The sequence below is a fragment of the Lissotriton helveticus genome, chromosome 4_1 (assembly GCF_964261635.1).
Source record: "Lissotriton helveticus chromosome 4_1, aLisHel1.1, whole genome shotgun sequence".
Classification (NCBI taxonomy): domain Eukaryota; kingdom Metazoa; phylum Chordata; class Amphibia; order Caudata; family Salamandridae; genus Lissotriton; species Lissotriton helveticus.
Window position 1 is genome coordinate 887,010,849 of NC_136063.1, and position 25,223 is coordinate 887,036,071.

At 46.7% G+C, this 25,223-nt stretch overlaps 1 protein-coding gene across 1 annotated transcript in view; it reads left to right on the forward strand.

The window, feature by feature from the left end:
* The first annotated feature begins 3,479 nt into the window (after positions 1 to 3,479).
* The window catches only part of FBXO15 (F-box protein 15), a 395,164-nt gene continuing 373,420 nt past the window's right edge, over positions 3,480 to 25,223 (forward strand). Inside the window, exons 1-2 of the mRNA XM_078687513.1 lie at positions 3,480 to 3,636; positions 3,875 to 4,041. Coding sequence (XP_078543639.1) covers positions 3,914 to 4,041 — 128 coding nt within the window. The 5' untranslated portion in view covers positions 3,480 to 3,636; positions 3,875 to 3,913. The remainder of the gene's footprint in view (positions 3,637 to 3,874; positions 4,042 to 25,223) is intronic.

Sequence of the window (25,223 nt, forward strand, 5' to 3'; positions counted from 1 at the left end):
TAGGGTTAAAGGTGTGGTGGCTTTGACGTTTGTTTTAAATGGCAAAGTCAAACTAGCAGGGTAGACACTGCTCCTCCTATCTGCAGTGACATGCTGGGAGCCATGTTGTCCTTTGTCACACTCAGGGTGGCACAAACAGTGCTGCAGCCCTGGGTGGACACCTTGCCTTAGGTGCCATATACTAGGGACTTATAAGTAAGCCAGTACTTGCCAATTGGTTATAGCCAATTCAACATACACTTTGTAAGGTTCAGAACACTGGCACTGAAGTCTGGTTCGCAGGCCCCAGTGCACTCTCTGAATTGAAAAACCATCTGCATTAGTCAAAAATGTGGGGATGAGCATGCAAAAAAAGGCATTTCCTTACATCCACGTTATGGAAGCTGGCACTGCTGTTGTATGCAGTGGACCAAAATAGATCTAGATTAGTTGCCAGAAACAGTTACCCTAGGTGAACCATGCAGTCAGTGACCCCACCCACAAACCCCAAGGGCAGATCAGCCCACAACGGAACAACACATTTTCAGATCCTACAAAGTGTTCTATATTGACATAACAACAGAATATTAGGTAGGGTCGGAGGCGATCTTTAAAGACCAAATCTGATAATATGCCTCAGATAAATGAACTTTACAAACAAAAGATATCCCACGGTCTACAAACTAGTTTGAGCTTGAGATATTATTCCCGATCTAGACTGCCACAAAAAGATATATATAACCAAAAAAATACTCAATAGTTTTTCGGATTCCCATCACTCACCCAGCCGGGTGACATGCTTCATCATCTGGGTCTCCTCTGAAAGTCAACTTAGTGACTTCAAGGTCTACAACTCCATCATAGTGGTGGGGGAGCCGAGGATGTTTTATTCTCTTTTGAGGGTAGTTTGTCTAATTACCAGATATGAGCAGTTGAGCGAGTGGGAAATGTATGCAGTGCAATAGTGAGGGAGTGATGTTAAAATTGAACCACGGTGGACCCATTTTTTATTTCTGTACACCGTGACCCAAGATTAAAAACAGTGCAAATAGACAGTTTCAACAAATAGCTGTCTATATTATATTTAAATGGTCAACATGTTTCAGCACATTCTGGCAGAATTACGCCTTGTGCTTTCGTCAGAACCTATCAAAATGTAATTAGCTACTGCAAAAAGTGAAAACAAAATACATATAAAATGGTTGAACACCATACAACCTGCTTGCTTGATAAGCGGTGTATACAATTTTCTCCTCAACAATACTCGTCTATCTTGAGAAATCTGAAACAATATAAAGCGGCATCTTGTAAGATCAGGAAAAAGCTCTCGTACTATATTGACAAATTGCCAAAGTGACACAGTGTTGCCAGCTAGCATACTCCATTTCGGGGAATTATTCTTAATTCTTAATTCTTACCTCAAGTATCTGGGTCCACCGTGGTTCAATTTTAACATCACTCCCTCTCTATTGCACTGCATACATTTCCCACATTTGACAGCATCAACCATACCACCCTGATTCACACCCTGAAATGTCAACTGGGATTCACTGACAAAATTCTTCATGTGTTTTCCTCCTACCTATGCAGTCAACACCAGTTGGTTCACATGGGCACCTCTAGGTCTCAGATGCTTCCTATCACCTTTAAAGTCTTTCAGGGTTGCATATTGTCGCCCATCACCTTTAACCTCTATATTGAGCCTTTAGGGACTCACCTCTAAAGAACACATTGTGATGAAAACCAAGTGGAACTGGTAGCAGCTCCCTCTACAAAAGTGAAACTGTTTCTCTCACAGAGTAAATTCAGAATTGCACCTAGATGGGTTAACAAGTTGTTCCATATCAACCCTGACTCCACAAAGGTCCTGCTTCAAGGATATCCTACACGACACAACATGCCTGACACAACATGCCTGAAGAAATATGACATCAGTGCCCACCTCCAATATAGTACTCCACTGGCTCTACTTGCCAGCTGACACCATCTTTAAAACCAATTACATCATCTACAAAGACATCAAGGCCGGCACCTCTGTCTAGTATCTGGCTGAAAACAGCACCATCTGTAGTAGTTCTCAGCACACCTGCAAACAAGACACCATCAAACTAGAGAAAGAAATTGCAAAAACATTTTTAACAAGCTAGGCAACAGGTATTCTTAGTCTATGCATCTGGGATCCAGAATGCCATCAATCTGAACTACCCAACTTTATACCAATGTAGGAAAGCGCTGAAGACTCACCTTTTGATAGAAGGCTATGTTACATCATGAGGCAGTAAAGGTCCACTACACTATCAGAAGCCAGTTACCTCTGTAATCATTCATTGCCTTATGGCTAGTGTCACACAATACAAATACCACACACATACAAATGGAAGGGGGGTAATATGAGCTGTTTCAAGATTCACATCAATTCTTCATGCCAGTCATCAAATTAACACTGGCATTATTTCACCATTTGCAGTGTTGCAGAAAGTGACAATGTACAACTCTGTGTGCCAAAATGGCATAAAAGGAAGAGGTTTCATGTAATACAGGCTGAGGGTATTGTAAAAAAAATACTTTTTTTTGGCACCGTAGATACCAGCCTTATTTGCCCTATTGATGCAATGTAATTGAGGACAGTAAATATTCTGTGCTTGAGCTGTCACTGACTGCATTGTAACCCTTCAGATGCAGGTGAGGGAATATTGTAATACTAATGTATGTACTGCACCCCTACTTTCCAAGTGGTTTCATGTACTGTAAATTCATTTTTTTGTCATGAGTGACACCTCCAGTAAAATCTGGTGTTTGCTTGCTGCTGTCTGTATTTTCAGTGCTGAAAGACAAACTACATGTATAGAAGGCCCAGCCCAAAAAATAAATCTACACGATCTTGACCTGCCTGCAAAGACACAATTGGAAGACTGCTTTTCTTTTGAGTTATTGGCCAGTGCCTTAGATCCTCTCAATGTGGTGCGATGGAATTCACAACTTCGCATTACCGTCCAATTCCCTTTTATATTCCATACAGTGGATAAATCAGTCTTTCTCAAAAAACAAGTCATAACACTTTTATGGAGTTTCTCGAACTTATATTGCACAACTACTCACCAACTTAAAACTCACCCCCCAAAAAATATTATTAATCACATAGGCGAAACCTAATGCATTTACCAATGTTTGTTTGATCCTGACAGCTCTCTTTTCTCAGTCGGTTTAACTTTTATGTTTTGTATTTCCCGCCTCTGCCGGAGTGCGCGTCAGTTAAACGCAGCACAGACAGGTCTGGGGTCCTTCTCGAGCCTCCTAAAAGACAGTCTCTACAGATGGATCTTGAACGGCAGAGAATTTAAAGTGAAAATAAAACAGTTTGGCACATAAGAAACATGCTCTTCAACTCGAGCACAATGGAAGTTTCTGAGGCCGCTGACATTTGCTGCAGCGACCAATGGGAGACGCGGGCTGTCAGCCAATCTAATGCTTCACTGTACTCAGGGCGCTAATAGGTCAACAAAAAGCTAGTCTCTACGGCGTGCGTCCGCCTCCACACAGGTGGAAGCCATTCCTACCACAGTTTCGAAACGGCACTAACCGGACAAAGTCAACAGAGCGCTTTAGCTGACAAGAAAGGTGTGCGTGCTTCTTGGCGTACTATTCGGTTTTGCTGGGGTAAGCAATGAAGCTTATACTGCGAGAAGGAAATAAAAGCAGTACTTTGTATAAAAATGTCTAGTGCTTGATAAGAGAAAGTGTGTGTAGTAGCTTCGCTGGCATCCTGAGTTCACATTCTGTCTGCGGACAGACGCAACTATGGCAGGAAGACGACTGATAAACAGATTATCAGTTTCTGTACAACACTGGATTCAGTGTTTTGAGTTATGTATTATTTTTTCTCCATTTATTCCAGGGCTACCGCTTTCCAAACAGTGCGTCCGCTCTTGTAACCATGGCAGCCGGACGCGGCTGGCTCCAGAAGCAGCAGAGGGAGTTCCTGAAGAGAGGCGGAGCAGCACGGTCTGTGCCCCCCTCAACTTCCGCACTCCCGCCCCTGCGATATGGGTCCTTGGATGGCAGGTAATAAGTAATATCTTTTAAGACTTGTCCTTTTGTAATTAAATGGGTAAAAAAATCTGGAATCACGTACACTGGTAGTCAAATGGTAGCAAGAGAAAGGAGGTAGTGAAACGATGTCCGTCGCCACGAGAAACGGAGCCCCTCGTTCAATTTACACCTCAACTTACTCTTTTATTTATTTATTTTTTATTTAGATCTGGCATTAGCCAAGACCATTTAGATTTTACGACAATTATTTGTGTAATATGCTTAAAGGTGCTTTCAGCCAGCTCTGTTCATCTGAAGAAGAATTTTTATTATGCATGATTAATTAAAACCGTTGCATACATTAAAACTTATTAGAAAACATCTATTCATATGTATTTAAAATACTGTTGTATAGTCCACATATTAAATTTCAGTTACTCATTTAAAAAGGCGAAATAAGGAGGTGGAGGAGGGCAGATGCCACTGTTATTTGACCTCTTCCAATGTGCCATATAGCCTTGTTCCAGTGGATCGCAGTGTTGAGAAGAGGGCCATGCCCATTGTAGGGAGACTCCACAATGTCATTGTCTTAACTCTTGTTTTCCGTCGACAACTTGCGACGCTTCGTTAGGAGGAACCCCGATGGAATGATAATGTAGATCACTGTGGAAAGTCTTTTTTACCTCCTGTTACTATTCTAAATGTAACGAAAATAGGAAGAGTTTTTTAGGACGTTGGCTCCGTTAGTGAGTCTTCTCCCACTTGTTCTATTTAATGGGTATATGTGTTTGGAAAAGCTTCTGTTGTTGAATGTTCCAAGGGCAACGTACGTAAGTTTTCCAGTCGCTTAGCTGTTATGTCGAAAAACTTTGTTAGTCGACAATTTAGCTGCACTTTCTCTGGGTTGAAACACAGCAGAGCCGCTTGTCTACAGGTCCTTACTCCGTACTGGTTGAACACAGGTTTTAAAAGGCTTATTCCTATGTCCCTTAAGTTATTGCAGGTGCAAATAACGTGTAATAGGTCCTCCACTCCGCAGCCACAGGAGGTAGTGAAACGATGGTCGGCGTCACGAGAAACGGAACCCCTCGTTCAATTTACACCTCAACGTACACTTTCATTTTTTTTTTATATCTGGCATTAGCCAAGACCTTTTAGATTTTACGACAATTATACATAAAGGTGCTTTCAGCCAGCTCTCTTCATCTGTTGGTCTGTTGCTGGGTCATTCACATTTTGCTTCCTTGCAGCATACAGTTTAGAGCCGTGGGTCATTCTACTTCAGCCACTAGCTGATTGCACGTTGAGTGACTGTATTTTTGTTCTTTCTCCAGGAGCAATATCACAACTTAGTTCCCTTCTGTGCCAGTAGTTTGTTTTCACTTTATTAAACGTTTCTTTTTGTGTTTACAGCCTGATGTGATAGGACGCTACCAATATGAGCACTGGGCACAGTCCAATTTTATTATTTACTGTCTCCTTCTAACGCCATTTTCAATTCCTTTTCAGTGACTTTTCCTTATCGGACTGCTGCTGTTTCACAGCATACTAGATTGTGTCCTTTTGAAAGTTTCCTTTATGATCTTTATGATCCTCTTTTTAATATGCACGCACAAAGTGCATTTAGAACTGCACTTTTGTATGTCAAGCAGGTATGTATTTTATTGAAGACTACAAATATATATGTTAACAGTGTAGCCGGTTCTGCATATATGGATTTCTAGTTTACTTTCAGTGGTCTTGTATGTCATGCTTAAAGGGACATTCAACTATTATTTTACTAATTAAATTTGTGCCATTTATTCCAAGTATCTATCTTCACAACCTCTATCTGTCAGACTGCTACTTACCTGTCTGTCTACTTATCTCCGCAGCTGTATCGTCTGCCTGCTTGTATCTCTGTCTAAGCAACGCAATTTATATCTATCTTAGACAGATATACATAGATACAGTTCTATCTTTACAACCCTATCTATTATTCTGCCTTTCTACCTATCTATATACCAGTCTGATCTGTCTTTGTTCAGGTCTGCCTAACCATCTGTCTAGCTCTCTACCTGTCTGTCTATCTAACTACCTGTCTGTTTGTCCATTTTATCCTTTTATCTACCTGCCTACCAACTTGTCTGTACACCTGTCGATGTCTCTACCTACCTGTCTGTCACTCACCTATCGGTCTGTCTGCCTAAGCAAGCCTTTCTATATTTATATTAACAACCCTATCTTTATATATTTATCTTAACAGCCCTATTAATCTCTAATCTCTAATTTTCCTCCTCTTAAAAATCCCACTTTGTTTGTAGTAGTGTCCACGTCTAGGCATGAAAGAGAATTTCTTCAGTTTTCAAGATCAACTATACCTCCCAATTTCTGGGACTTCAATGGGGAGTACCTGTACCCCCAGCATAGATAATTTGTACATGCAGCAGTTCAAACCAACATATAGTTATGTTATGTTATTTGAGTTTATAGAGCGCCTGGTTACACTGACCCAGTGTGTCCCCGCGCTAAGGTGCCAGCCTAGAACCGAAAAGCCACAACAGAAAAAAACAAATGACACACTAGACTAACTTACGGGGAATAGAAAGGTCTTCAGACCTTTACGAAAGATGGATTCGGATTCCTCCAGTCTGAGATTCTGAGGAAGGGTGTTCCATAACCGGGCCGCCACATATCGGAACGAGCGGCCACCCATCCTAGCTCTCCTGATCTTAGGGATGTGCACCATCCCTCTCCCACTTGATCTAAGCAGTCGAGTAGGTGCATATGGAGTAAGAAGGTTGTGTAAATACACCGGACGCTTTTTCTGTAGGGTCCGGTGGCTTACACACAAAGCCTTGAACTTCTCTCTCTCCCTAATAGGAAGCCAGTGTAGGGAGGCAAGCGCTTTCTTAGCAGACGATCTCTTAGGTAACATAAGAAAAAGTCTTGCCGCTGCATTCTGGATAACCTGCAATCTCCGTATGCACTTGTCAGTTGCACCCAGATACAGGAGATTGCAGTAGTCCAGGCGCGAGATCGCCAAGGCGTGCCCCATGATCTTTCTGGATGCAATGGCGAGAATTTCTAGGGTCTTCCATAGACCTCGTAGGATGCCAAAACACGTGTCTGTCACCCGCCTAGTGTGATAGACGAAGGACAGTTTGGTATCTACCCATACGCTGAGGTTTTTTGCTTGTTCACACGGTGTCTGGGTAGAGCCCAGCGTCTGAGGCCACTATGCCGATGACCAGACTGATGGAGCCTTCCCTATTATCAGTACCTCGGTCTTAGTACCGTTGAGCTTCAGACAATTGCTTGCCATCCACTCGGCCAGTTCTTGCAGGCACAACATAAAGTTGGCGGCCGCATCAGACCAGGCCTGAGACAGGGAGACCACTAGCTGAGTGTCATCGGCATAGGACAGGGCGTTAATCCCAAACTTATCCGCTACTTTTGCCAGGGGGCGACATAAAGTTTGAACAAAGTAGGACTAAGGGTCGAACCTTGAGGCACCCCCTGCATCAGCTTGATGTTCCTCTAATAGTGGCCCCCTTGCATAACTTGGAAGCTGCGCTCAGTCAGATAAGATTCCAGCCATTTCAGAGCCCCATCAACAACACCACCCCTCTTCAAAGCTCTCAGCAAAGTATGGTGGGCGACCGTATCAAACGCGGCACTTAGGTCTAACAAAATTAGTCCCGCTGTTTGTCCGTCGTCCACATGCTTCCGAATGATCTCGGTGGAATATAGTAGTGCAGACTCAGTGGAATGGAGGGCACGGAAGCCAGACTGTGAGGGGTGAAGGAGGCCGTTCTTGCCGATGTGCTCTGTCAGCTGTACATCCACAATCTACTCTACTACCTTGGTAAAGTAGGGAAGTAAAGAGATGAGTCGCAGAGTGTCTAATTGCTCCATATTAATATGGGGCTTTTTTTGCAAAGGAAGCACCACTGCCTCCTTCCATCTATTAGGCACTACTCCTGAACTAAAAGACAGGCTTATAAGATGTCTAATAAAGGGCTCTAATGTATCCAAACTCCCTCTATGCACCCTCGGGGTCCCTGGATCCCTGGGTGATCCCGATTTAATAGTGCTTGCTATCTGTTTAAGAATATCCGGTGCAGGCACCAGGAATCCATGAATCTTTTTTATTATGGGAGCGTCCTCTTGTCCCCCCCCCCGCTTTCCACGCTAACGTGAGCTGAGCCGGGGTAAGAGGAATAAATCTGTTCTACCTTAGCCGCAAAATACTCTGCAATCTGATTGCAGGATTTCTCAGATCCCACAGCGGGAGGAGCAATCGATGACCAGGGGGAAATTTCTTTAAAAACCTTATAAAGCTCCTTAGTGGAATTTTCGGCAGTTTGGATTCTCTCCTTGAAATAAACTGATTTCGCCTTCTTAATAAGCGAATGATAGGATTTAACGCAGCTTTTATATTCCTCTTCCACAAGGGTGGAGAAATCTTTCCTCCATCGTCTTTCAAGACGCTTGCACCCTGTTTTTGCTGTCCTAAGTTCTTCCCCGAACCAAGGGGCAGATTTACGTTTTGTTGAGGACACCTTATTAGACCAGGGTGCCGTGCAATCGAGGGCATAAGTAATGCGCTTTGGTAAGGCTTCGCACACCTGGTTTACATCTAAACCAGAAGGAGGAGCATCTCTCCTCAGAGCCTTGTTAAAAGCCTCCTGGGAAAAGCTAACCCACTTCCTGCTTTTAAAACCCATTCTGGCTTCCTCCTTTGCTTTGGGGATCGGGAGTTGTATAGTAAAAGGTATCCAAAAGTGGTCTGACCACGGCACCGGACAGGGGAATTCAACCACCAGAGCATCCCAGTTAGCAAAAATGGGATTGAGTAGAGGTCCCTGCCTATATGTGGGGGATTCCGACTGTAATGTTAGTTGAAGTGTCACTAAATCCTGGCACAGCTCTTGTGCCCCTGAGTTAAGTGCATCATCCAAATGCAAATTCAGGTCTCCCAACACCAATAGTTTATCATACCTTAGAGCCGGTTGCACCAGATAATCAATTAAACTAAGGGAAAATCTGCTGTGCGGCCCCGGAGGGCGGTAGACCAATAAACCTTTAATAACATAATGGTGCCGTTCTAAGTGTAAATAGTCCTGATTCACTGTCCTCAATTACAACTGGCTCAAGAGAGCCTTGTATAGAGTGTTTATGTATAACAGCAATGCCGTGTCAAGCCAAGTTTCAGTGACAAATAGAACATCTATTTGAACTTCCATGAGTTGATCGTGTATCTCAATCTTGTGCTTCCTCATAGACCTACAATTAATCTGAGAAAGGGCGAGCCGAGAGCCTGCTTTCCTGTTAGCCATCAATACCTTTGGCTCAAATGGTCAGTGTTCGCACTGCCAACATTTACTATCTACAATTATACTGTGCTTACATTGCGTTTTCATAGTGGGGCAGAGTGAGCGGAGTGTCTGGGCACTATATTGGATGGCGGGCCCAAATCCAACAGGGGTTCTGGCCCCTAGCCCCGGTCGGCAGTGGACGGGCTTGCTATTGGAGCGCCAGCGGCGCGCGTTCCCTGCGCGGCCGCAAAGGCATGGTCAATTTGAAGGCTGCCTCGCCCACCACTCGAGCGCTTCCCCCGCCGGAAGTACCTGTCTCTGTCTGCCCCGCCCTCCGCGCAACGGTAAACACCGCGTCGGACCAAGGCGTGCAGACCCTGGAATCGAGAACTGGTAGGTGCACCCAAGCCCCTCACATCTATTAGTTAAAACCAGTATTGCCCCCAAATAAAAAGTGTCACGTTTGAATTTTAAAAAGAAGTGAGCCTGTCAGCCCAGCCGCACCTCAAGCGGACTCGGGAACTCTGCCACCGTCCCTTTCGTCCACCAGCAGACAACCCTTTTAGAGGGACCCCATTTTTTTTTAAAAAAACGTTAAATTGTTGACATCTTGATCATTTGGAGGGGCGATGCTAGAGAGATACTAAAGGACCAATCTGGGCCTTCAGAGACCCTGGGAAAGAAGGAATCACAATAATTGCAATACCAGCGACGTCATCTACTTGATCATTTGCCTCTGTAGGCTTCGTTATATTGGGATGACCACATATATAGTGAAGATTATAATAATGGTGCACAGGAGCACAATTAAATTCCGATACAACAAAACTAAGATCAACATTTCCTGAGATAAATCATGGAGCGAGGGATCTCGTTTGGACAGAGACAGAGATTGATAAACCGAATAATTCAATCCATGGGTTGGATATACAGACTGTGAGAAGCTGGCCTGTTATATGCTATACCCTTATGTAAGTGGACACCTTGCACCAGTCCAGACAACCCTTATGGTGATGTAAGATGTCTTAGACAACCTCAACCTTAGTAAGCTCTCTAAGTGGTAGCTGCGGAAAGCAGCCTTCAGGCTTAGACCAGAAGGAGTGTAAAGCAGCTGGTTTTACCAGAATGCAATCTCACTGTATGGATTAAGTGAAACGTAACCACACAAGGTATTTATCAAAATATGTATTTATCATATAATACTCTCTAACACATACAAATATCTCCTACCCGGAGATCTGCACATTTCACACAATACTTTGCAAGAAATCACAGTAAATAGCACGAAATACATAGTAGACCCCAGGAGGGGACCCCCTGCCCACAAGAACTCAACCTGATCAGGTTCAAGCTCATCTGGGGCAGTTCCTTCACAGATTCACTGGACACTGCGACTTTGAGACCCAGGCCGGTTTGTGGGCTTGTTTACTCTCCTCTTTTTTTGGGCCCATTGCCGGCCTGCCTGATCTAATATGCCCCTACCTTCTTGACTTGTCTTTTATGTTATACGATACTACTGTAACTAATTTAACCTTGTAAAACTGTTACTCATGTAAAGCACTCTGATACCTCCGAGTTCTAGCCAGAGCTGTATAAACTTTGCAAATAAAATAAATAAAAGAATTAAGATGCTATGGTAATCTCCCTCAAGAGGTTGATCCTCACGCTGAGTCTGGGGGGGAAGACACAGCCTTACCCCTCCTGCTCCTTCTCTTGGAAGAGACATGGTCCATTGTTCCATGATCCAGGGCCTGTTCAGTGGAAAGCTGCTTTGCTTGTGACCTAGTAACAGCAAACACACTTGCAGAGATGCCCCACATTTCTGCATGAATCCTGTACTCTAGCTCAGCCCAGGCTGAAGTTTCTAAATCCCAAAAATATTCTACCGGTAGGTATGAAGATACCACAACCTTTTTAGGTCCAGTTACCCCTCCCCAGCTGAAATTAACAACTACCAAGGAATGGTCAGTCCTGACATTGTTAGCATTGGTCACTTGGTACATTTGGCCAAGTATGATATGGTCAGGAGACACACGTGTCTCTGTCACCATAGTGACACTGGCCCCTGTCTCCCTGTAGGCCATAGCCTCTTTTCAATTAATCAAAGGCTGTTGTCTGTACTTGCCATGGTTACTGGGAGTGCCAAGTAAGGTGGCAAGTTCTATGCCACCATCACAGACCAAAACAGCTTGAGCTAGAGTTCTGACTATGTCAGAACACACCTCAGAACCCTAGGTTAACCCCACTAGTTTCCTCTACCACCACCTGTACTTTTGCTAGGGGGAGCAGTTGCCTTGGGGGCAGTGGTGTTAGTAGTTGTCTCCTTAACTTTTGGACAACCACTATCCTTTGTCCAATGTGTCTTTACATTACAGACATACCACCAATCTTTCTTCTTGCATTTTGTGTTGGATTGTGACTACCTCCCATTCTCCACCCCCCACGGATGCAGGTTTTTTGGGCCTTTTAGAAAGCTCTTTCTTGTCTTTGCCCTTATCCCCACCAATATCTTGAGTTTTAGCAGCATCCTGCTTCTTCTGGTCACCACCTCAGTTCTGATTTATTTTTTCTGCTTAACCCTGGTTCTGTTTAACAAAAAAAGGGGTAACCCTGTGTCCCTCAGAACCTGGGTAAGTATGATTAAAGAAAAAAGTGCTTCTGTTGGGTGGCAGAATACATTACTTCAAAGACAGGCAGTATTAGCTCATAACACAATAGACGAATCAGGTTCAATCCAATTCAATAAAACCTCTCTGAAAACAAACGAAAATCAAAACTTTTATATAGTAAACAGTCACAGATGCAATATAGAGGAATTACTTCATTCCATATGCGTTTCAGTAAATGATAAAAACAAGTGAAAAGTGACTGTTGGTGAACAAAGTGAAAAGTACAATAATATTCAGTGACACTTATATACAACTTTATACAGTATTGTACACGAGGGGGGAGAGAAGGGAGGAATGTTTTGTAGTTTAACGGTCAGAGTTCTGAGTTAATGCTCAAAGGAAACAGATGGTTACTGTGCCCGTTCCTGGAGGATACTTGACCAAAGTTATACGTCGACGTTTCGACCCTGATGCGCCCCGGTTGGTGGTCACGGTGGGTCTTTATCAAGACAGTAGAAGGGGAGGGGGGGACAGGTGGGTCTGGACTTGTGGGCAGGAAATATCACTCCCTGGAGGATAGCCTGAAGGTCAATCCCGAGTAAAAGAATATGCGTGCCTTCACTGCAAAAGCCGTTCGCGTCTGGCATGTCATGCATGCCAGACGGCGTTCGGCTTTTGCAGTGAAGGCACGCATATTCTTTTGCTCGGGATTGACCCTCAAAATATCCTCCAGGGTGTGATATTTCCTGCCCACAAGACCAGACCCACCTGTCCCCCCCCCTCCCCTTCTACTGTCTTGATAAAGACCCGCCGTGACCACCAACCGGGGCGCATCAGGGTCGAAACGTCGACGTATAACTTTGGTCAAGTATCCTCCAGGAACGGGCACAGTAACCATCTGTTTCCTTGGAGCATTAACTCAGAACTCTGACCGTTAAACTACAAAACATTCCTCCCTTCTCTCCCCCCTCGTGTACAATACTGTATAAAGTTGTATATAAGTGTCACTGAATATTATTGTACTTTTCACTTTGTTCACCAACAGTCACTTTTCACTTGTTTTTATCATTTACTGAAACGCATATGGAATGAAGTAATTCCTCCATATTGCATCTGTGACTGTTTACTATATAAAAGTTTTGATTTTCGTTTGTTTTCAGAGAGGTTTTATTGAATTTGATTGAACCTGATTCGTCTATTGTGTTATGAGCTAATACTGCCTGTCTTTGAAGTAATGTATTCTGCCACCCAACAGAACCACATTTTTCTTTAATCATAACCCTGGTTCTGGCCCATTTATTTGCCTTTATTTCCAATTCTTGGGGAAAAATCAGATCTGATTCCACCATGTACTGATGCAGGAGCTGGGTCTGACAATTATTAGGGATCTGCTCCCTCGTTATCAAATTGTACCATACTTCATAGTCATGAACTTTGCTGCCAAGTAACCAACCTTCGAGAGCCATAATCTCACTATCCACAAAATCTACCCAGTCCTGGGTTTGTGCTTACTGGGTCTCTCTGAACTTAAATTGTATTGTTCAGTGGTTAAGCAAAACCCATCAATGAGAGAGCTCTTCGAAGCTGTGTAATTATCAGCATCCTCTTCACTAACAGTGAGGAGCTTATCTATACCTTTGTCAGCAAAGGAGAGCCAAGATATGGCTGCCCACTGCTCTCGAGGGACCCTCTGAACTTTACAGGCCTTCTCTAAAGCAGTTATCCATTTGTGGATGTCATCACGAACATGGTAGGGAGGGACAATCTTGTTCAGGTTGCTATGTTCAAAGGAATGTCCCCTAGGTCTAGGGACATTGTTGCTGCCACCATGGGACTCTAGTCCCAATTTCTTCCTTGCCCTCTGGACTTCTAGGGATTCTCTGTCAAGGGCAACTGCTCTTGCCTGAGCCTAGCTTTCTCACACCCAAGAAGTTGGTAGTCCCTATCCAAAGAGTTCCCCCTATCATTAGAAATGGAGGTCCCTGCTGAATGTCCTGATTTATTGGATTCTGCAGAGGAGGATCTAGACCTCCACTGTCTATTCTGCAATTTCCAAGGAGGAACAAAGGGGGCTTCCTCAAGGCCGCCTGCTGTATCCTCTGGGAGTTCTAAGTTCTCCAAGTGGGAGCCATCAACCTCCTTCTGGTCAGGGTTAGATTCAAGGTCAAAGAGGGGCTCCCCTCCTGGCCTATCTTCATGCCCTGGCCCACCCACTCTGTCCTGCTCATCTGCCCCACTAGTTTTACTGAGGTCATCTAACCGTAACACCTCTAAGAGGCGTTGAGTGTTGGCACCTTTCCCTTTCTTCAACTTTCTAGAGGCATACAGTGCTTTCAGTTCTTGTAATTAAAGTTCACTGTATCTAGCAGCCAGAGAGCCACGGGCATCTCCTTTGGAAGACCTACTAAGTGTGGTGTGGTGTCTCACCTACTTAACCTCCTAGTGGTAACAAAACTCTCTTAGGTTGGAGAAAGGGTGTGCTACCCCTTAACTACCCAACCCCAAGTTCAGTAGAACATACTATTCTATGCTTGTATTATATGTGCCTATTGTTAGTGATTCATTTTTCAATTAATCAAAACAAAGTTTTATCTGGTAAAACAATGCAGGCTTGAATCCTACCGCTGTAAATAGCACAAAATACACAGTGGGCCCCAGGGGGTCCAAACCATATACTAAGAAAGTGGTATAAGAACCATAACTGGAGTCAACACCATGTCGAGTGAACGTAGAAGTGCTGGGGACCCGAGGAACCGTCCAAGCTGAGTAAGTAGGGACCCCAAGGAGAGCATGTGCAGTACACAACCGCGGGCTCTCTACAAGTCTATGTTCAAGTTGTGGTTGAATTTTTAAAGATTATTGACACTTCTCAGTGGACCCTGAAGAAACCCGGTGGAAGACAGAAGGTTGGAGAGCCACCCCACCCTTGGATACACCAGTACCCATGTTACCTAAACCAGGGAAGCCGGGTGCATACGTGTGAAGTGGTGTCAGAAACCGCCATTGTTTCCAATGGAGGACTTCAGGAAAGGGCCTCTGCTGGAATAGGAGAAAGTCTCCGGTGAAATCCGAAGGTGGATTCTGGACGAGAAGTACCTGCAAGCAGAGGAGACAAACTATGTCAATCAGGAGTGACCAGGAGACTTGGAAGACGAATGCCCTCCGATGTCCAGTGTTGCAGGAGAGTTGACGAGGACCTTGACTCTGCAGCTGTGAGGACCAGTTGACACTGGGAAAGATCAGAAGCTGTGCACAAGGTGTCCCACAAAGGATGTCAAATGCTAAGGGGTCGTTGTCCGGAGGGAGCACCCACAAGCCTTAGCAAATGCAACCAGCGCAGGAGCAGAAGAAGGAGTAACGTTGGGACAAGCAAGGTCCAGGGGACTCCCCAAAAGCAGGAGATTAAGAGCAGGCCTGAGCAATCGGGGCAGCCTAAGAGAAGCAAAGGGGACCCTCAAACAGACCCACAGGCCAGAGGCACTGGAGTCACGAGAGGACCTCAAGCAGCTCACCAAAAGATGCAGGCCATGATGCGCTGTGGCTGAAGATTCTGGTCACAGGAGATGCTCGAGGTTGGGGCTACTTGGAGCCCGAAGATCTTCTTGGAGAGAAGTCAACAAGCCTTTGCAACTACAAGTTGATGCAAGGCACAGGGGTCCGGTTATTGGAACCCCCACGAGGACTATTGACCTCAAACTTGATGAGAGGGTAGAGCAGGCCTCCGTAGCTTTGAAAAAACACCACCTGTGTTGCAGAGCTGTTCGAGTCTGCAGGACCTCCGCATCAGCAGACTGGCCGACTTAGTTGCAGTGGCTTAGGTTTAAGGAGAGTGACTTCTTCACTCCAAGAGAGATTCCTTCAGGTGGCTTTGATGCCCACAGGTCTTGGAAGTATCCTGTATGGTGCACAGACGCATCAGCAGACTGGAAGGGGGGCGAAGTCGAGCCCAAACGAAATTCCAGCGACGTCCAGAGTGCCCAGACGGTACAAGTAGAAGTGGCGTCTGATCTGAATCTTATTCCACGACAAATCTAGGGGTCTACACCCAGATAAGTCCTTAAATACCCTAGGGAAAGGGTTCGGAAGAATCAGGGGTCCCTCCCGAGAGGGTCTGGACCGAGGAGAGGTTGCTCTAATGTCATTTGTCCAGTTTCACTCCAGAGCGGGAGCCAGCGGCTCCCAGTACTGGTTTGAACTGGACTATGCATGGGGACTCCAAATGGCCCACCATGCATAATACTTCACTCCCCAGCACACGTCAAGTAGCAAACTGGTTGGTTGAGGCGCTAGGGGGCGCACAGCGGAATGGCTGCCTGAACTGCAGCTCCGCCGGGCGATCCCGAATGATGTGATCCATTGACGCCAAACCCTGCCGACCCACGCTGCGCGACCATGTACTGGTGTGGGAAGGTGTGGAGCAGCGTCGGACCTGTGCAACAGAGGATTCTGCCCCCGCTGTGCTGACAAATACCGAGAACATCGCGGCGAGCGTCGGATTGCCTGACAATATGGCCGACGTTTACAGACAGAAACGCTATGGGCGAAAGCGTTAACAACAGCGGAATATCCAGGCATCCAAGAGAACGTTACCGGAGGTGAGCGCATGCTGCCAGGACTGACTGGACTGAATTGCGCTGTCTTTGTCCCCAGCAATTACCGGCGGTACTCGACAGTGCTCCGGCTGGATGCCTGACAAGATGGCGGCGACCGTTGCTGGAAAGGCGGGCTCGGCAGTCTAACTTCGGCGGTCAGACACTCGGCTTGCTGTACTCACAGCCGGGGGACAATCAGGGCATAAGACATAACACAGACGTTCTGCTACCAATTGCACTGGCCAGCGGGAGAGAGCGCGCCCAACGTGACGGGCAGATGACGAGGTGTAATCTTATCTGCAGGGCTGATTGAAAAAGAATGCCCCCCCCAAGCCAAGAGCGAGCCCATCCACCACACTTCGAGGCAAAGCTGGGGTGACCAGTCCACGCCCACATACCTACCCCCTACACGCTGGTGGGAGTCAACGGCAAGTGGCCCTATTTGAAGCGGACTTGACCCACGAGCAGCTGCAGGCCACCGCTAACGAGGAAAAACCGCGGCGACGGCCAGGGTAACGAGGGCGTCTGGACCCACGGTTCGGAAGGTGCATTCACCGTCGACCGCAATGGGTAAACCTGATAGACAGCAACCGAAACTTTCCTTCGACAACCGGAAAGCGACTAAACCTACAGACGACATGGCGGAGGCCGGAGGATCTTCAGACTCACCGCCAACTACCAACATGGAGAAGATTTTACTAGCGATTCAATCGAATCTGCAGGACATAAATGGCAAGCTGGACAATCTGACGTGCAGGATGGATGGCATGGCTGCCTGCCAAGAAAAACATGGCGAACGGTTGGACGAGGCCGAAACGAGGATATCAGCAGTTGAAGATGAAGCGCGAACATCCACCACTAAATGCGCGGGCATGGAACGCATTCTGGAGGTCATAAAGGCGAAGGAGGAGGATTTGGAAGCGCGCTCGAGGCGCAACAACGTGCGTATCGCAGGCCTGCCGGAATCGACCAACACGGGGCGCATGGAGCAATACATAGAAGGTCTATGTAGGGATATTTTTGGAGCGGAGGCCCTGTCGCAGATCTTCATTGTGGAACGAGCCCATAGGTCGTTGGGGCCCAAGCCACCACCCGGCGCTAAGCCCAGGCCGATTGTGGCGAGGATCTTAAACTACCGTGACAGGGACGCGATCCTCCGGCTGGCAAGGGAGAAGGGCACAATCAATCATCAAGGAAACACGCTGGAGTTTTATCCTGATCACACAGTCGCCGTACAGCAAGCACGTAAGGAGTACACCGCAGTGAAGGCTAAACTACGAGAGTCAAACGTTGCATATTCTATGTTATATCCTGCGCGACTTCGAGTGGTGTGGAAGGAACAGACGGTCGTTCTGGCGACACCAAAAGCAGCTCTTGAATTTGTCAAGAAGATACAGCGTGAGGCGAGGTCCGAATCCCGGAACGATCAGAACAGAGACTCGGACTGATGCAGCCGGTAATGTCCATCGTCGAACAATGGTAAGACTGACTGCACGAATGTATGCAAAGGCCGGGTGCGGAATCGTCCTCGGCTGGATTGAGCAGGCCTGGCTGTCATGAGTCTATTGAAGGTGAGATGGTGGTGTTGCATTTGACATTGTCCAGCGACAGGGTGGTGATCGGCAGAGGGGAAGTGAATATAACGCAATACTGTATTGCACTGTGTTGGAGGCCGTTGGCTGAACACTGATACTGCGCTTCCCCGCTGGATAACTGGTTACGAGGCCGATTGAAACTGACAATAATGCCGCCACTGTTAAGCCGGATCAGGGCCTGTAATATGTAGTATGCTCGCAGATGCTTTAGACTGCAGTGGGACAGCGAAGGTGGTGGTAAACCATTGAACACTGAGACGCGTTTCACGTTGCAGGGCATGGACAAATGTAGATGCATAGCCTCTGCGAGTTGATGATTACCGTACTATATGTGACCAGACCATGGCGATGTGGGGGGGGGTGTTGTACTTTGGCGTTACTGGGTCTCATCCCTTCCACTGGCGTCTGATCGTTGCACAGAATGGCTACATCTCGTTAATGTCAGCTCCACTACCTGCATCTGGGTGTGGGATATGGGTGGGTCGGAGGGCCAATGGTTTAATGGACACATACATTGCGACTATTTCGATTCTTACTAGTATCGCCCGCACCTGTACACCGGGTGTAGAGGTGTGCCACTGGCGGTCCTCCACGAGGGTAATACCCGACACCAGTTTGATATGAGCACCAAGTTGTTGTTTAAATGGTTGAGGGGAATGTGCTCTGAAGGGATATGGCTTCGGCAGGTTGGGGATGCTGGAGTGGGCGGGATGAGGGAGGGGGGGGTGTTTGACTGTTTAAGAAGACCGAGAGTATCACACATGTACACATTATTTGGATTTACACTGAGAAGTGTTGTGAATGCAACTTACGATCGCTTTGATGGATGGGGCCGGGATCCGGGTGTGTTATTGGGGAGAGCAGGTATGAGTGGTAGTGTATCATTTGAGGACCACAGGTTCTAGAAGTAAAGGCAGTAACGGTTTGAACGTTCTTACTTGGAATGTGCGCGGACTCTCGCGCCCTCAGAAAATCAGACAGGTATTTGCTAGCCTCACTAGATGGAATATTGATATAGCTTTCCTGCAAGAATCACATCTAGCGCCGAACACTCACGCTACATTGGGGGCGAGGTGGGCAAGTTCATCCTACAGAGCCTCATACTCATCTTACTCAAGGGGGGTGATAATATTGATCAAGAAAGGGATCGACTTTGAGGAGAAGCAAGTACTACAGGACCCCACTGGCAGATATGTGCTGGTGACGGGTACACTGCGGGGCCAACACATAACACTCCTTAATGTGTACGGCCCGAATATTGACGCACCGGAATTCTACCGCGAAGTTTGGGGTCACTTACAGACACATGCTTGCACGCACATATTATGCGGGGGGGACTGGAATGTAACACTACAGGATGGTCTGGACCGCTCTTTACAATCAGTGGAACAGCACAAACAGTCGAGGCAAATGGTGGGCCACATGTTGGAGGACTTGGCGCTAGCGGATATCTGGAGACTGCACCACACGGACGACCCAGGCGCTACACACATCACCGCATCTCACGATAGTTGGTCCAGACTGGACTATTGGTTGGGCTCTAAGGACGTAGCTCTGTGGGCAAGTAGGGTGCAGGTGCTACCACGCACATTGTCAGACCACAACCCGGTGCTATTGCAGCTGGATATCCCACATTACACACCCCCCCCCTTTCAATGGCGATTCAACTCCCAAGCCCTCACAGACCCAATATATGTTGACGCAGTGACTACGGCAATCAAAGACTACTTTGCTAATAATGCTCAAACTACTGATGACCCATGTCTCCTCTGGGAAGCCTTTAAGGCCACGTTGAGAGGCTTCTGCATCAGCACTACCATAGGAGTACTCAAAGACATCAGGGGCCAAATTCGCCGCTGCGAACGTCACATGAGAGACCTAGAACTGCAGTACGAAAAAACACAGGACGTATTGCTATTACCCAAGCTGCGCGACTTAAACACCGAACATGCTGACTTCCTAGCGTCAGAACTCAAATACCTAGATCGCAAACATGTGGCCAGGGCTTTTGGCGAAGGGGGTAGACCAGGAAGCGTGCTAGCGCGTAAAATTTGTGAGGGGCGGGGACAAACGGCGGTACTCCGCGTCAAATCGAGGGATGGCATGCTCCGAACACATTCCACAGACATAGTGAACTGTTTTGTGGACTCCTATAGTGCACTGTACCAATCTCAACCCACAGCTACAACAGAGGAAACGTACGACTATCTACATGATGTGGCAATTGGCTGGCTGTCGGACGCCCACAGGGAATATCTAGCTCGGCCAATCACAGTAGAGGAAGTCACTGAGGTGATCGCCTCGCTCCCCAATGGAAAGGCGCCAGGTCCCGACGGGTACACGTCCGAATTCTATAAAAAATTTGTGGATATAATTGCCCCATACTTGGTGGATATGTATGGTGCTTCCTTTGATAATGGGTTACTCCCTCCCACGTTACGAGAGGCAATGGTAATAGCACTCCTCAAACCATCTAAAGATCCTGAAAACTGCGATTCCTACAGGCCCCTATCCCTCATAAACGCAGACTCGAAAGTACTAGCGAAACTACTAGCTGTTAGGTTAACCCCTCTGATGACTCGACTGGTGCTGCCGGACCAAGCGGGATTTGTTCCCACTAGATCCACCTCACACAATACCAGATCCCTGTTTGCTCTAGCACACTACCTGAAGCCCTCGGTTAGGGCGGTGGCTGTAATGCTCGACGCTGCAAAAGCGTTCGATTCCATTGAATGGCGCTATATGCTGCTGGTCCTCAACAGGATGGGCTTCCCAAAACGATTTGTCCAATGGATCTCCTTATTGTATACTAAACCGAGTGCGAGGGTCCGAATCAATGGCTATGTATCAGATCCTTTCGATATTGGACGAGGAACGAGGCAGGGCTGCCCCCTGTCACCTCTGCTCTTCGCTTTGGCGTTAGAACCACTAGCGTGCATAGTGCGTCAAAATTACAAGGAATCGGCATTGCAATTTGTGTCCAGGCCGCTGCATATATCGCTATACGCAGACGATATGCTGCTGTACGTACGAGACCCGGTAGTACATCTGAACCCGCTACTTCGGGAGTACATCCGATTTGGGGGCCACTCGGGGTTAGCGATTAATTGGTCCAAGTCCTCACTCATTCCTCTCACTGACGCCACCGATTCATTTGAAGTGGACTATCCACTAGAATGGCAGCAAGACCCGATCCGCTACCTGGGGGTCATGTTCCACAGGGACCCTGACGAAGTCATGCGCGCGAACTACGGTGTGGCACTCTCCAGACTGGAAGACAAGGTCCGTCGCTGGATCCACCTACCATTATCTATAGCTGATCGAATAGCGATCGTCAAAATGAACATTTTGCCCAAGCTATTATATCTATTTAATAACATACCTATTACACCTCCACAAGAGATCTTCCGGCGCATAAAGTCCTTGGTTCTAACATTGATATGGGCGGGTAAACAAGCCCGTATTGATCTACAGACACTAACACTCCCGATTGCGCAGGGCGGATTCGGGGTGCCTGATTTTCTACTATATTACCTCTGTGCTCAGGCGCAGTACGCAGCTTATTGGTACCACGAGGTCCCCTATATCACTCACGTGGCCATTGAGGAGGGAGATGCCCATCCTGTCCCCCTAGCTGCGATATTGTCGCACAAAAGACCGCCGCTTCACACGAAAGATATCAACACTGTAGACACAACAATCAAAGCATGGCACAAACTAGGGCAATTGGCTCACAAAACCCCTTTATATGCACCGGACATGCCGCTACGGAACCACCAGGCTTTATCAGTCACTAACGAAAAAGTGGGGATGTCTCTGCTGCACAGAGTTGGGATCGACAAATTGGGTGATATGTTTCGAGAAGGCAAATTTGTGGACATTGACGACTTGACTTATATCCAAAACCAGACCCCCATGTTTAGATTCACATACTACAGACTGACGAGGGCATTACGAGAACACTACCCATCATTCCCAGCAGAGCCAGAAACCCTTGCCCCTTTGCAAATGCTGATCACTACAAGGGACCTCTCTCACTTGGTGTCCCGGCTGTACACTGCTGCACAATCCGAAATAGCGGGACACACACTCAAGGCTAAGGGAAGATGGGACGGGCTTTTAGATAATCCACTTACAGACACAGAATGGTACAGCTCATGCGCGCTAACGCAGATACTGACACCAAATGGAAATCTGCGGATTATTCATTTCAAATTCTTGCACCAGGCTTACTACACTCCAGTGAAAATGCGTAAATTTGGGCTGCAAGAGGGGGACAGATGTAAGCGTTGTAATAGGGAAGGAGCAGACTTTGCACACCTGGCATGGAAGTGTGCGAAAGTGGCTGATTACTGGACGGAGGTCACTGCCGCACTCACGATTATGTTAGAGGATGAGGTGAAGTGCACTCCGCAGATTTGTCTACTAGGTATTTTACCCCAATTCAGGGCGCTGAAACGGAAATTTTGTGCTGTCGCCTTGCTGTTAGCCAAAAGGCAGGTGGCGCAATGTTGGCACAGCCGCAGGGTACCAACCACGAAAGTATGGCTGCATGACATGTCCATATGTCGGGATAAACTCCTAACGTATGAGGAGGAATTACCAGCACAAGCAAGACCCAAGGACATATGGGGTTTTTTGACAGACTATCTGAATTCCTTGCAGGACACTGAGGAAGACTAGCTGATACACGGGTTGTGCTGGAATGAATGTTGTCTGGTTTGAGAGTTGGAGACGTCTGTGGGCTACACTAGAGATACCAAGACACGATCGCACTCATTGTATAGGGTGTATATGAGGGTACAGTAAGGTCTTAAGTTGGGGAATGTTGTCCTTTACTGTTTATCACATGCAAAATGTAAGACTCATATTGAAAGTTTGCTATGAGACCTACGTAGAACATGCGTGGGAGATACACTGAAAATACAAACACAGTTTTTTTCAGGACTAACATATGATGTACAGAACACACAACGTGGAGTGGCGGGCCGGCCTCCGGGTTGTAGGCTCATGCTGTGTCAATTGCATTGTGTGAATAAAGGTCTTACAAAAAAAAAAAAAAAAAAAAAAAAAGTAGCAAACTGGTTTCCCTATTGTTATTGAGAACACGTTATTATATCATCATCATACAACATAAATTATGAGCAATTCCGTCTAGTTCTTTTTTTGGGGTTTTATTTTCATGGTCTTGTGTCTCAGTTGTCAACAGCCACAGCGTGTTTCGTCGCTAACTGGGTGTGATCCCGCGACTTCCTCAAGGATAAATCCTTCAAATCTGTGAATTTTGAAATGTGGTGATACTTCCGACCCACATTGGGGTTCCGATCTGTGCGGCGTATCCACAGTTATCAGTCAAGTGCAAAAGTTTCCTTGCCAACTCAAATTCTGGTTTCTCCGTGCATTCTTTTACCGGGCTTTACGCCGCTCCTGTCTCTTAGTGTGTACGGTGACAAGTGACAGTGGCTGCCTAGGTGCTCTAGGGCAAAGTGTAGGGGTGGTTCCACAGGAGATGCAGGGAACTGCGTAGGATGGCAGTTTGATTAAGAGCTGTAGGGGACGGTGATGTCTGCATGTGTAGGAGAAGTAGTAGGATGTGATGGCTGTCTGTGTAGGATCACTGGGGTGTGGCGATGTCTGTGTAGGAGCAGTAGGGAATGGTGACGGTTGTCGGTGTAGGAGCTGTAGTGGCTAGTGATGGTGTTTGTGTAGGAGATGGTGACTGATGTCGGTGTAGGAGCTGTAGGGGTTGGTGTCTGTGTACGAGCTGTAGGGGATCCTGACGTCTGTCTGTGTAGGAGCAGTAGGGGATGCTACCTGCTGCCTGTGTAGGAGCAGTAGGGGATGGTGATGGCTGTCAGTGTACGGCCAGTAGGGGATGGTGTAGGAGTGCTGGCTGCAAATGAGATGTCTGGTGGGAGCTCTGGCTATGTAGGAGTTGCAGGGAATATATAGGAACACTGACAGTACAGGAGCAGTAGGATGTGGCACAGGAGGTGCAGGGAATGGTGAAGCAGGACTGACCGATCAGATGCTGCTAGGTAATGATGTAGGGGCCAAGGCTGCAAGGTAGCTCGAGGGAGGAGAGTAGGGGCAATATTAATATAATAGCGGTAGGGGTTGGCGTGTGTGCGCTGGATGCATAGGAGCTGTTCGATGTAGGAGGCCTTGCTGGTTACGTGCTGCAGATAACGGCGTAGGAGAGGGTCCTGGTTTTCAGAGGCGTGTGCACCAGAGTCGATTTTTTAATCAATATTACATTTAAAAAATGATGTACTGTATCAGGTATTTAAGTTCACAGCTGTAAACGTTTAACAATTTTTTTCAAACGTTTGTTGGGGATAAAACTTTTCACACATTCGGGGGTTGCTATCCAAGCTGTCTTCGGTGTGTTTAGTCCCTGCCCTTTAAATTTACCGGGCGTTGTTGCCATGAATGCAAAAACCTTTTTAAAGCTTGAGTTAGGAATCTGAGGTACCGCTTCTCTAATCTCTGATTGTACACACAGGCATGGCAAAAGTTTGTTTGTGACAGTCCGGGATCAAGAGAACAATGCACAAGGGGGTTTCGTTGGGCAACTCGTGTAATACCTTAACTGGTAGGGGTGAAGTGCACAGAAATGCCAAATTTACATATTGACTCATATTTGTGCAGGAAGTCCAGTGGACATTGATATTGAATTTAATAGACCGGGAGTGAGTTGTTGTTAAAGTTTGAAACGTTCAAAGGTTTTCTGAGAATGTACACAAATTACATGGATAATCCAGACGACCCATGTCTGCCTTGGTGAGTAGGAAGTCTGAAATGGATGTTTAGGCAATTACACACAAGAGTATCACACACTTTGATATATTGAACACTCATCACCCCTGTTAGAACGTGGTTCTGACACAAGGGGCTGCCTGGATTTTTCACTTTTTTAGCACCTAATTGTTGAGCTTTTACTGTGGGGGAGCCTCCTAATCTGGGACTCGCCCACAGTGAACTCAAAATGAAGGAGACTGCATGGAGATTTTACTGGTGTCCCCCTGGCTTGACTAGGCCGCAGCAGCTAGAGTATGGGGCACCAGGCTAGTTACATGCAGACACATGTATACATGTGTGTTCACACGGGTAGGGTCT